This window comes from Sarcophilus harrisii, chromosome 4, assembly GCF_902635505.1.
Source record: "Sarcophilus harrisii chromosome 4, mSarHar1.11, whole genome shotgun sequence".
Lineage (NCBI taxonomy): Eukaryota > Metazoa > Chordata > Mammalia > Dasyuromorphia > Dasyuridae > Sarcophilus > Sarcophilus harrisii.
In genome coordinates this window covers 366135270-366149344 of record NC_045429.1, presented here as the reverse complement: position 1 = coordinate 366149344, position 14075 = coordinate 366135270, and the positions used below count along the sequence as shown (strand labels likewise).

At 32.5% G+C, this 14075-nt stretch overlaps 1 protein-coding gene across 1 annotated transcript in view; it reads right to left on the bottom strand.

Annotated features, from left to right (window-relative positions):
* NUP133 (nucleoporin 133) overlaps window positions 1-14075 on the bottom strand; it is a 57486-nt gene that overhangs the window by 35071 nt on the left and 8340 nt on the right. The window contains exons 3-11 of the mRNA XM_031966896.1: window positions 13531-13634; window positions 11656-11760; window positions 9599-9736; window positions 8769-8939; window positions 7861-8016; window positions 7254-7324; window positions 3916-4063; window positions 1674-1821; window positions 651-808 (exon numbers count right to left, since the gene is read on the bottom strand). Of these exons, the coding sequence (XP_031822756.1) occupies window positions 651-808; window positions 1674-1821; window positions 3916-4063; window positions 7254-7324; window positions 7861-8016; window positions 8769-8939; window positions 9599-9736; window positions 11656-11760; window positions 13531-13634 (1199 nt within the window). The remainder of the gene's footprint in view (window positions 1-650; window positions 809-1673; window positions 1822-3915; window positions 4064-7253; window positions 7325-7860; window positions 8017-8768; window positions 8940-9598; window positions 9737-11655; window positions 11761-13530; window positions 13635-14075) is intronic.

Below are 14075 nucleotides of genomic sequence, written 5' to 3'. Positions count from 1 at the left end.
TATAGGAACAAATGAGAATGTCAGAAGAATTCTGGGGTGGAAGAAATGATAAGGACATAAGGAAGAACTTTGGGATAACAGTCACTTAGGTGGCAAAAGGATGATGAATCAGCAAAGGAGACCAAAAAGGATCAGTCTTTTCAAAAAGATAAAAATACTATAAAAGAGATTCAGGCATTTCAAGGATAAAGGTTATATCTCACACCATTAGTTATACTCTTTTGTGGCAAACCAGAATAATTTTACAAACTACTAATTCACAACATAATTTTCTTTATATGTTTATCACAAACAATATTATAAGCAAAATAATTCATCATAGTTAATGTCACCATTGTCTTAAAGTTTTCTTTTTGTTGTGTGTGTATATATATGTATGTATAATACATTGTGTTCCATTGAATATCAAAAATTTTTATAATTTCTAAATTAAAAATACTATTAGCATCTCCAAAGGGAAAAATAAAATCCAAATGGGTCTACTTTACCAAATTAACTTTTAAATTCTAAACTGCTTAGATAATTCACATTACATAGGCATAGCTTTTGCTTATTTCACTTGAAGCATAAAAAATGGCGAACCAATTCAAGCCATTCATTATTTTCTTTTCATATAATATTGATAATTAGCTTGAAAGACTGTGTAATACCTCATTGTTTGGCCCAGCAACTGAAGATGCCAAGGAATCTTCCAGGTCCTCAGGTAATACAGACACATTTTCCCTAGAAACAAGTGCCACTAGTCCACTGTTCCTAGAGAAAAAAACTGGAAGACCAGCACAAGAACCAGCTCCTAAAATACTATCTCCTAAAAGAAAGAAAGGCATAATGATAAAAGATTATATAACAGGAAGGAAATATTTTTTCACAAAATATTTTATGTTTCAGGAACTTTCCTTAATCACAAATAAAACTTCATTTCCCAACCATGATCTAATAAATCATATGTAATATTAAGGATTAAACACAACTATAAGATATTAAAGGCTTTTAAAGATAATTCTATTTCAAAACTTATTTTTTTTCCTCTTTAGTATTTCTGCAAATCAATACTCAAGACCCTTGAGGCAATGGAGTGGAAAAGGGATATGTACTGCAAATTAGGAGGGACAGCGAGCTTACTAGTGCACATCTAGAATCCCTGCTATCTGGAGAGGTTGGGGGCACTCAATCTTTTGGGGTTGAAAGTTGTGAGACAGTGTGCGAAGTCAATTGCGTGGTTATGCTGTGTTGATAATCAAATATAGAAAGTCCCTAGAAGCAGAGTCATCACGCCTAGGGAGAGGAAAATGGATCCAGATCCAGAATAAAACAGGTCAAAACTTGCAGCCCAATCAGCAGTGGTATTTCCATGATTAACATTATATTTTCAACCTAGGCAAGAGGAGACCTGATCTTTATTTATATATATATATATATATATATATATATATATATATATATATATATATATCAGTTTTTTTCCTATTTGCTTTTTTCTAGAGAAAAATATTATTTTCTTCTTAACAGCATGAAAATTTTACCACATATTTTTCCTCCAGTAAAGGAGTGATGTCCAATATGGAAATAGGGAAAAGTGTCTTTTGAGAACATTCTATATAGAGAACCATTAGACTAGGGAATGGTAGAGGATTAAGAAGTATGAGGCATGCTTGGTATAATTTCTATTTTACCATGAGCACTGAAGATAATTTTCTCCTGAGGTAAAGAACATCTTCCAGTTCCTGTACAACAGGCAAAGACAGCATTTTCACCATAGAGATAAGCAGCCTGGTTTGCAAAATCAGGGACTAACAGTCGGGACATCATTAGTTCTTCAGCCTGAATGAATTCATTTAAGATTGAAAATTACTTTTTTTTTTTTTTTTTTGCTTAACTACCTATTTCATATTATATACAAATCTATACAAGAATAAAAACATTTTAAAACTTAAACCTAACTCTCAAGGACACTTATAATAAATGCACCATAAACAACTTCAAAAATAAGTTGACATAAGTGTATAGAAAAACAAACCATTTAACATAATCAGAAAATCTAAAAACAAATTCTATGTCAATAAATAATACTTAACAATCATAAAATGCCTGAATGTATATTGTGTTTTCCAAATATTACTTCATTTGATAACAAAAATCCTCTAAGGTAGGTTGCTATTATAATTACCAATTTACAAATGAGAAAACTGAAGCCAGGTCCAGAGCCACACAAGGAGTAAATGTCTGAGGCAGAATTTGAACTCTAGTCTTCCTGACTCCAAGTCTGGTACACCATGCATTGAATCACCTTGCTGCCTAATTCTAGATAGGAATTATAACCACTAGCCTAACAGTTTTACAGGTGACAAAAATGTCCCCTGAACTTCTCACTTCAAGTACCCTCAGCCCCCATTTTTTCCTCCAATTGGCTGGTCTCTCCCAGAGTGTTTCTGACTTCTGAGACCTTCTGTCACAACTTTCCTTAAAATCTGATTCTGCTCCTACTTATTTCATCACTTCTCATTCTCATGATGCCTGTTCTGGCCTTTCTAGCAAGATTCCTTCACAGCTTGGGATCCCCTGGGCTCTCTTTCCTTGCCTTTATACTCTCTTGTTTAGTGATTTCATCAGCTCCCACAGGGTTGGGCTGTCATCTCTACATACATGACAAATCTACATATATTTAGCCCCTTGCTCTCTCACCTGAACTCTAGGCCTGTATCATCAAGTGATGCCTGAATATAGCTATCCAAATGATCAATGAACATCTTAAACTGAATATGTCCAAAATAGAAATAAGTTTTTCCCCTAAATTGTTTTTTCATCTTTTATTGTTGTTGTTAAAGAATCCTTTGGCAGTCTGTTAAAGAGTCCTTCTCAAAATAATTTATTTCAGTACGTGAAAAATACATAGAGGAAACCATTTACACTGCAATACAGTTATTGAGGTTAAAAAACAAAACAAGTTTACAAATCCCAGGTTAAGAACTCCTGCCGTAAACTCACCCGTCTTCCTAATCTTTCTACTTCTACAGAGGGTATGACCATCCCTCCAGTCAATCAAGTTTTCAACTTCAGCCATTCTGACTCTTCCCTCTCTCAATTCCCATACTAAATCCATTGTTAAGTCTTGTGTTCCACTGACACATCCCTCTCTTTTCTTTACTCATAGCCACCACCACTGTAGTTCAATTTTTTATCACCTCTCATATGGACTATTGCAATAGCCTCTTAATTCAGTGTCCCACTTTTATTCTCTTCCTTCTCTAAGCTTTTCCCACTGAAAATCTCCAGGGCTTGTTCTAAAATTGAAATGAAATATAAACTCTATTTAGCATTTAAAGCTCTCCCTATCTTTCCAGTCTTTTTGCACCACTCTTCAACATACACTCTATGACTGTGTCACACTAGCCTACTTTTTCACTACAACATTTCATTTCCCATCTCCTATTTTGTATTTGCTGCCTCCTATGTCCACAATGCTCTACTCTCACACACATTTGATTTCTTCAAGCTTGCTTCAAGACTCAGCTTAAAATCCATTTTCTACAAAAGGTTCTTTCTTCCCTACCCTGCCAGCTTCAAGCACTTTCCCTTCTCAGATGATTTTGCATATAGTTTGTACATACTTGTTTACATGTTATTTGTCTGAATGTAATGTAAAATCCTAGATAGTAAGAGCTGCTTTTTGCTTTTTTTGTTTGTTTGTTTGTTTTTTTGCATCCCCAATGTTTAGCAGTATGATAAATGCTTTACTGACTGGGTCACCTCAGAAATCCCAACAAATTCCAAGATTCTGTGATATGGAAAAATAAAGATTTAAAACAATATGAGACAGTTTAGTGCAAGAATTTTTCACCACCATACAAAACAAAATCAATGTAATTGTGTAATTGGACAATGATGATTTAAATAAAATTACATACAATTTCTTACCTGAAAAGGTGGATTATACTGAGTAACTTCTACAGTAACTTCCCCAGAGAGTTGGTAGCCATTATCCTCTACTGTTATTAAAGAATAATACGCAAGACATGGACTATCTCCTGGATGCCATGCTGATGCTAAAATCACAAGGCCATCACTATTCAATGAAACAGAAAAATATCTTCAACATGGTATGTAATCAATCTTATAAATTCATTGATTACTACTTAGGAAAGAAAACAAAATATATAGCAATGTTGGTTATTTGTTCAAGTTTTAAAAGTCTTTACTTATAACTCTTTACCTTAGAAATTCAAGGTATTTTTAAAAATCAATTACACAAATTGTAAAGCTACTGATTTTCCAGGTCCAACACTGCCTTACTTAGCAAAATAATTTTATTTCTTGTTTTTCCATACTTAAAGTCTGTTTGAATCACTAACACTTCTATTCATTATGAAAAAAAAATGAAAACAAAAAACAATTTCCTACTGCTAAGATCAAAAAGCAAAAAACAAAAGCAAAACTATATCACACGCCATATAATAAACTAAGACGAAACTAATTCCAGTTTAAATGGACTTCAAATATAAGGATGAGTCAACAATTTTAACAAATGCAAGTTTTTTTTTTTCAAAATATTTTATATCAAAAATAAACACACAAAACTGTCAAAGTTACAAAAACTATCCTAAATATTCAAACAACAAAATAATGTAGAAATGTGTATATTTTATTTATTCCACTAGAATGTTCAAAAAGCTAAAAAAATAAAAATAGAGGCCTACTGGTCAAAATGAATAACTTATTGGTTATTGCAATATAATTATATATATATATATATATATATATATATATATATATATAATAATCAAATAATGATTTGCAAATATGATTTCTATACCTAAAGGTTTGAGAAGGGATCTAAGAAATTACGGACTAGTAATCCTCACCTCAATATAGAGATAAGCTGTAAAATCTATTAAAAAGGGCAGGATCATTAAACACAAGTAAAAATAATCCACTGGAATAAAGACAAAGTGGCTCCTGCAAAGAAAAATTACATACAACCCATACTGGGGTACAGTCCAGAGAGTGAGGAATACAACATGAATTGGAATGAAGATATGGTTGACCTTGGCACCCTTTTAAAATGGAGGTTCTGGGAGAGACCAGTCAATTGGAGAAAGAAACTGAGGAGGTCAAGGGTTCTTGAAGTGAGAAGTCCAGGGCTTCCTTCTGGTTTGTCATTTTATTATTCTAATTTAGCAAAGTATTCTCTTGTCACAGAAAATTGCCATGAGAAGGCATGGATGGTCTTCCTGATGTTAACTATAAAGTTTCTTAATAGTTAACTTCATAATCATATATTAGTCAGACCTTGAAAAACAAATTTATCAAAACATATGTTGTATACTATTATATGCTAAATATTTCAAGGATTAACAACAGTGAACAAGACTCTGTTCTAAAAAAATTTTATTAAACATCCTTTTATAGTTTGTTTTTATCACTTTCTGAAGCAATTACATAAGTCCATTATTTACTAGGTGAAGGATTACTTTGTCTTAAGATCAGCTTCAAGTTTTAGAGGATGCTCCCATCATTCTAATATTTTGGATTTTGTGAACAAGTTTGTGTTCATTTTCCCAACATTTTGATAGGTCCTACCTTTCCCCTGCCCATTTCTTTCCCTTCCCCTTTTCCCTCCCTTCATTTTTCAATTTTCTTTTATGTGTTGTTGTCTAATTAGAATGTAAGTTCTTGAAAGGCAGGGACTGTCTTTTCTTCTGCTTGAATTTATATTCTCCATGGTTAGCTCAGTACTTGGCACATAATAAGAACTTACTAAATAGTTGTAGACTTGAATAGACTTGTTAGAAAAAGAAACCAAAAAAGGGGAGAGTTGAGACATGACAATAAGTGAGAGAAAAAAATTCAAAAGCATCTACAGAACTATTTTGTGAATTACAGAATATTCAATGATTTTATAATCATTTTATAAATATGTATAGCATTCTATTTATGAAGCATTAATTCATTTCAGAAAATTTTCTATCAAAGATGGTTAAATTAACTACAAATTTTACATTAAAAGTGGTAAACAATGTATGTGGAAAATTCACTTAGAGAATATATCTCAATCTTCAATGATATCTAAAAATTGAAGCATTTCTATGGAAAAAAAAAACCTAAGGAATATCTAGTAGAATACCATGGCATGAATACCATAATAGAATACTTCAAAAGGTTTCTGAACTAGAATGTAATTTCTCAATTTTTACGTGCTTCTTTTTTGTACCTTTCCACTGGGAAGAAATAGCATAAATAGAAAAGGAAGAATTTACTTTTAAAAATAGCACTGAATTTGAAATAAGTGAAATGCCTGACAAAAGTATCTGACTGTCCTGGTAAACAAGTTCTGTGAGGTTTTTTAAAGCACATATTAAGACTATGAAGTCCTATTATATAGCTTAATTATAAGTCACAATAATCTAAATAAATAATCTAATATGATATATAATAACCACAATAATAACACTCTAAATAAATAAAATAAAATTTTCTAAACTATACAAAATACAGGCATTTTCCATATAAAATATGTACATTCTAAAAAACAGATTTATAAGTGAGCTATTTGGAACTTAGGAAATGTTTCCTATAAAAATAATATTATAAATGGTGGTTACCAGCAGAAAATCATATACCAAGAGTTGGAATGGATGTTAGAGATCATATAGGTAGTCTCTTTCTTTCTAGACAAAGTTTCAAGAAAAGTAAAGAATCTGAAGTTTATGCATGAAACAAAGAATATCAAGATCTGAGCCCAGGTTCTCTGATTGTATATCCTGATATACTATTGACTACTATAAATACACCATTTACCAGAAAGTGAGCCTCAGATCTATCTACAGAAGATAGTTTGGTTGAACTTTACTACTTGAGGATTACTTCTATGTGAAATGTCATTTTGAGTTTCATCTTGGAATACAATTGTATTTAACACCCCCCTTCCTCTTCCACATTAAGGGACAAGAGTAGGAGCAGCCCCGCTAAGGCTGCCAAATATTAGGAGATGTGAACGGGAAAAAGTCTCCAAATACCCCTAATGACAGTGGACAGGAGTAATGTATTGTATGACTAGGATATTTTTACAAAGTTGAATATTTTTAAGTCAAAGATTAACATTTCATAAAATGTGGAATCAAAAAGACCATCCACAGTTAGATAAAATGGTAAATAGTGGAAAGACAAAGGTAAAGAATGCTCATCATTTTATGATTGTAACAATAATTTTTACACTACTACTAGCCTTTCTTCCTTGTGAAAAATTGATTGCTTACCAGTTCTGCTGCAAATCCAAATATTCAACGTTGACACCCCCTTTGATTTCTTCATAATTACTTTCTGACCCCTAAAGAATAATAAACACAATTAATTTTTTAAAAAATGAATAAGTTAATCAATGATCTCAGAGTTCTTGGAATTTTGATAACTGAACATTATCCTTTGATTGTTGCAAAAGTTGGGGCAGTTAGGTGGTGCAGTAGATGGAATACCAGTCCTGAATTACTGCATGTGAAGTGCTCAAAGAAGTGCTCTATTCTCTTTAAAGATAAAGAGAGTCAAAATTAATTTTGTTTCGAGAATTTTGCAGATACTCTTTAAAATAACTGGAGGCAAACTCCTCTTGGGAAAGATGAAGGACTATCGGTAGAAAATGGTGCACACAGTGGCAAACGTAAGTACTATATAGATTGTTGACCCTTTTTCTTTATTACAAGGAAAAGGTTCAATGCTTGATGGGCAAAGGGTATTGGGATATCCAGAAATAACACTATGTAAAAAACAAAAGGTATCAAAAAAAATTTTTTTTAAAGATAAATAAAAGCAATGCAAAATGTCAAAAACCAAAGCTGAAGAAATCCACTGGAGAACAATTTCTCTTACCCAAATTGCATCTGTGATGTTTTCCTTAAGGGCTTTATTTATGTCCCAACTTTGGCCTTGTCTTTCAGAAGTATTGTCTATTTCCCATTTACTTAGTGTTGAACTTGTAAGGGTGTAATAACTTGCCTTCTCTTTGTCCCAGAGGACACTGGAAAGCTGCATGGGTGAGGAAAAATCATTTTTAAGTCAAGAGTTATAAGAACTACTATTTTTATCACAACCTTCAAACATATTATGTTTTTTTGCTATTTCACTTTATAATTCTAGCACCATCTTTTCTGATATAAGATCTTATAAAACTACAGCATTCAGAACCATATAGATTTACCTTAGTAATCTGAAATTTGATAATGTTAGCTAGTAACTTTGGCTATAATGTACTTAGAACAATAAAAGAATATATATTTGTAAAATAACTATTAGAATCTGTTAAAAAGGGACAACGAGTTGGTGTAGTAGATAAACCCTCAGTCCTGAAGTCAAGATCTAAATTCAAATATAGTCTCAGTCAGTCACTTTACACTTCCTGGCTATGTATTCCTGGGCAAGTCACTTAACTCTAAATGCCTCAGAAAAAAAAAAAAAGTTAAAAAACAGATTTCATTGTCAATTTTAAATATAATTTTATTAAAAGAACTTTATTTTAAAGTATATTATAAAGTAAATACATGGTTTTAAAGTTATACAAAATACTTTGTATATAACTTTCTTATTTTGATGGCTTATACAGATGACTCTTTAATAAATATTATTTGATTGCAATTCAGAATTGCACTTCTTGAATGAGTCTATAAGAATGTACTACTATTGAAGAGAAAAATACACTAAGTTATCAGAATATTAGATTTAAAGGGAAAACTGATGAAGTCCATTTTAAAGGTTCTTTTACCTTCATTTTTCAAACTTACTGTGTGGTCACTGCTGGGAGACAAAATTCCTAAAAGAGAAGAAACTCTTCGACCAATTCCTGAAAGCATGCCTTGACCCTGTGGAAGGACATGTTGATGAATCTTGTTCAAATTCTCAGGTATCAATCGAATTAGCTGGGTCCTTGAAGAGGCCAAAATAAAGCTTCCACCCTAAGAAAAAACAACACCACAAAGTAACTTCTCACATCGAACATTTAAAGAAAATGAACAATAATAACACAAAATGCTCACTCGAAGCAAAATCATTTATATGCATCCTAAATCTAATTTTAAAATATTAAAAATAAAAGTCCTGTTGTTTTTGTTAAAATATTTTTAGATAGCAGCCCACACAAATTTTGCAGGAAAAAATTTTTTTTCTGCATAAAAATCTCCAATTTCTCAAAGAACTCTATTTCATAGATTATTTAAATATAAATTCAACAAATCAGTGATTAACTTTAACGATGTCATTGATAAATACATTAATTTAATCACGAGAAAAAGTTATTCTTCACAATTTATACTGTGACTTCAAATTACCTAATAAAAACAGCCTATTTCTCTAAAACCTTGTTTAAAGCAATCACATCCTGTCACATTATTCTCATGCATTAGAAATCTATTAAAGCACTCAGTCCCCATATTGACAGGTCAAGATGTAGGTTTGAATTGAGGCCCTTTCCCAAACTATCTTATTGCTTTTTTTCCCTTCAGGTTTCCTAGTCTTATTTGGTCTGACCATTAGTTCCATTTTTCAACCATCCAACCTCTATCTCCCAGATGCCCCACATATATTCCCAAAACAAAAAGAAAAATGTGCACTATACCAGTACAGCTGTTAGAAAACTCCACATCTTGTCTGTACTTCCAAAGTCAACCGAAGTGTCTACATAGTTGTCTTCATGTGCAAGGCTGGGCCAGTATCGAACAGATCCTTCTCTAGTGGCAGCCATTACAGCCACAGACTTGAAATTAAATTTATTAAAACATACTTAGAAATGATAATATGTAGGATAACTTCTGATGATGTGATTTCATAATGCTGACAAATGTTAATTTATAATCTGAATACTGGAAAAGGTTAAATAAAAGCTATGTAACTATTGCTGCTTTTAATTCAGACTTGTGATTTCAAATGACTTTGGAGAGAATCCCTGTGAGGAAATTCCTTCCATCAAATATAATAAGTCTTAGAGGATCATCAGAAATACTTTGTCATTTTTTAAAATAACAATTTTTAACATTCTACTTTTAAAAATTTTGAATTCCAAATGTTCTTCCTCCCCTGTCTTCTCTTCCAAGATGATGATGAACAACTTGAAATGTCATATATGTATGAAATATATAGAGAATTGACTCAAATTTATAAGAATATAAGCCATTCTCCAATTAATAAATGGTCAAAGGATATGAACAATTTTCAGACGAAGAAATTAAAACAATTTCTAATCATATGAAAAAATTATCTTAATCACTATTGATCAAAAAATGCAAATTAAGACCTCTCTGAGGTACAACTATAGACTTCTTAGATTGGCTAAGATGACAGGAAAAGATAATGATAAATGCTGGAAGAGATGTGGGAACACTGGGATACTAATACATTGTTGGTGGAGTTGTGAAGTGATCCAAACATTCTGGAGAGCAATTTGGAACTATGGAATTTGAGGGCTATCAAATTGTATTCTTTGACCCAGCAAGGTTTCTACTGGGCTTATATCCTAAAGAGATCATAAAAAAGGAAAAAGAACCCATGCTTGCAAAATTGTTTGTGGCAGCCCTTTTTGTAGTGGTGAGGAACTGGAAACTGAGTGAAGGCCCATCAACTGGAGAATGGCTTAATAAATTATGGTATATGAATGTTATGGAATATTACTGTTCCATAAGAAATGATCAGCTGGATGATTTCAGAGAGGTCTGGAGAGACTTACATGAATTGATCTAAGTGAAATGAGCAGAACCAAGAGAATATTGTATGTGGCAACAAGATTATGTGATGATCAATTCTGATGGATATGGGTCTTTTCAACAATGAGGTGATTTAGGCCAATTCCAACAGACCTGTGATAGAGAGAACCATATATACCCAGAGAGAGGATTGTGGGGACTACAACATAGTATTTTCACCTTTTTTGTTGTTGTTTGCTCGATTTCTTTTTCCTGTTTGAGCCGATATTCTTTGTGCAGCATGATAAATGTGGAAATATGTATAGAAGAATTGCGCCTATTTAGCATGTATTGGATTACTTGCTATGTAGAGGAGGGTGTGGAAGGGAAGGAAAAAAGATTTGGAACACAAGGTTTTTAAAAGGATGAATGCTGAAAACTAAAAAAAAAAAAAAAAAAAGCTTTAATATGTATTCAAACTTCATCAGTTTTTCCTCTGGAGGTCAACAGTATTTTTCATCGAGTTCTTTGGGATTGTCTTGGATCCCTGAGAATATTTAAGTCATTCACAAGTGATCATCATACAATATTGTCACTACTGTGTACAATATTCTCTTCACTTCATTTTGTATCAGTTTAAGTCTTTTCAGGTTTTTCTGAAATCAGTCTGCTCATTATTCATCATATTCTACAATTTACTTAGCCATCCCAATTGATGAGCATCCCCTTCAAGTTCTAATTCTTTGCCACTACAAAAAGAGCTGCAATAAATATTTTTGTACAAATAGGTATTATTTTCCCTTTTTAAAAAAAATCTCTTTGGGATACACAGTAGTATTGCTGGATCAAAGGGTGTACACAATTTGATTGCCCTTTTGGCATAATTCCAAATTGTTCTGCAAAACAGATGGATCAGTTCCCAGCTCTACCAACATGCATTAGAAGAACACTTTGTTATTAAAGTTTGATTGATTTAATAAATGTTTAAGTTATTTACCTGAATAGAATGGACTTTATAGGTTGCAGGGTGGGAGAGGGCTACCAAATCAGCACTCCACTGAAAATCACTGGGTGGTAGCTGAAGTTCTTTGCAAACCGATAACTGTAAGAAGTACCAAAATATAAGACTCCTCTGAGGATTAAATACAGATGTACATAAGACTTTTCTTCTTATCTTCTGTTCTGATCTCTGACCCACTGCTCAAAATTGCTATACTACATATGTGCCAAGTCAATCAAACACTGTCACCACTTCTTACATTTTAAGGAAAAGTCAAAACCCCTTTGCCCCAGGGCCAGCAGCACCACTTAAGCCATCTCCACAGAGGTAACTTCTAGAGAGAAGTAACTCCTGGCTTGTCAACTCTGACTGAAGCAGTCATATATCTCCTAAAGACCTAGAAAAAGAAAGTTTTCCCCACAGTCCTTAGCTTTGTCACATGACTTGGCCTCAGAAACTACTAGGGTTTTTATTCACGAAAATGATGCTAAGGAAAAGGCATTCCCATCTGCTTTGCCACTGCCTCTTTCTAAAGCCCACTGAGCCCTTGCATCACACTTGCAGCAGCAATTGCCTCTATTAGACCAAGAGGAGGATCCTTGAGGGCAAGGCTGTTTTATTTTTTTTATTTGTATCCCTAGCACCTAACACAGTGCTTTGCATGGAGTATTTAACAAATTTTTTTTCATTCATTCATTCATTCTTTGAAGTTTGAATTAGGAAATAAAAAAAAAAAAACAAAAACAAATCAAACTTTCTTCTCACCATTATCCTTTTAAAACAAAGTAGCTCAAGGAAATGATTAAAGTATATTACCTATTATGACACTTGCTTGGCTAATCTAATTACTTCCTTTTCCTTTAAAAATTATCTGCAGTCTTCTCAATTGGTTTGTTTGACCGTTTACACATAAAGACAATTCTTAATTATTACTTAATTTAGTGTCTATAGTTATCTTTTTCCTGTCCCCTCCTAGGCACCAGGGATTCTTCCCAACGTTTTTAGTAGGATCCTTTGCCCAATGATATTATTTCACCTACAGTAAAAAAAGTATCTAACTTTGAAAGCAATGAGCAGGAAGAAATAAGCCTCATGAGTAACATGATAGGAGCCACAATAGTAAGTCAGGAGCTAAAAATATCTTTTACACTTAGACATATTTACTATGCTCCCTCTGCTATGGAAATGGCTTTAAATTACCTTTAAAATTGTATCAAGCATTGTACAGTATGTATAAGACATGGCTTCAATCCTATGTAAGGTTCTTTCTAGTTCTTACATAAGGTTTTAAAATCCTGGCTGAAAAACAATGTAATCATTCAACCCTCTTAAACCAATCTGCTATCATCAGTCTATCCTGCCCTATTTCCTACAAACTAATTTTGATACCACCAGCACTCAAAACTTTGGCTTTGGTCATTGATATCTTGCCCCCAGAAATGGCTCTCAATCCATCTCTAATTGCCTATTGTTTCTGACTTGATATTAAGCATTCCTGACCAATACACAGGAATAATTCCTATTTTATTCTTCTAGATATGACTGCTTTTCTGTGCCGTTTTAGCCAGATTTTTTTTTTTAAATCTGAAACACATTCATTAAAAATTTCCATCTCAACATAAATCTCAAGAATATGTTTGGAAATTCTAAAAGGCAAAAAGGGAGAAATAACTCATCTTGTTCTTTCGCAACATATCTGTATACATGCACAGTATCATACAGTTACTTTACAAAACTAATGAATAAATATGTTCATAAAAAGTGATAAAAGTATTCATAAAGAATAGTTTTTCTTATTTCTAGTCAATCTTTTTAAGGAAAAAATTTTTTTTAATTATTTGATTACTTAACTCTTCTTTACAAAGCTTTTACCTTAGCAACTGGTGACTGACCAATCCTCCAAATAATGAGTCTTTCTTTGAAGACCAGCCACGCCCATCCACTTTCATCTATCTGCACAGTCAAGGGATCATCAACTAGGAGAAAAGGGAAGGTTTAAAACTAGCCTTAAAATAGACCTTCAGGAACAGAGAAGCTACCTACTCACTTTTGGGTCAAAGTAAGCCCCTTTATAGTCTAGTGTGACTTTGACCCAAAAGATATCTTAACCTAATATGAAACTAATTAAAAAGAGAAACTATTCTTGGATAATTCAGTTATCACTCATTCCCCAAAATCATATCTTTGGAATTATTTTGAAAAAAGACTTTCCAATAAAATCTCTAAAAAGCATCTATTTCCTTATATGTTTTTTTAAAAAGTGAGTGTGTGTGGATGTGGGAGATAGGAGGATAATTCTTAATATTCAATAAGCTGACTTGAAAGCCCCTACTATTCTATTCTATATGAAACAGAACCCCCCAAATTATTTCATTAAACAAAATGTTAAGCATGCTTTTGGCAAAAATTTAACTAGC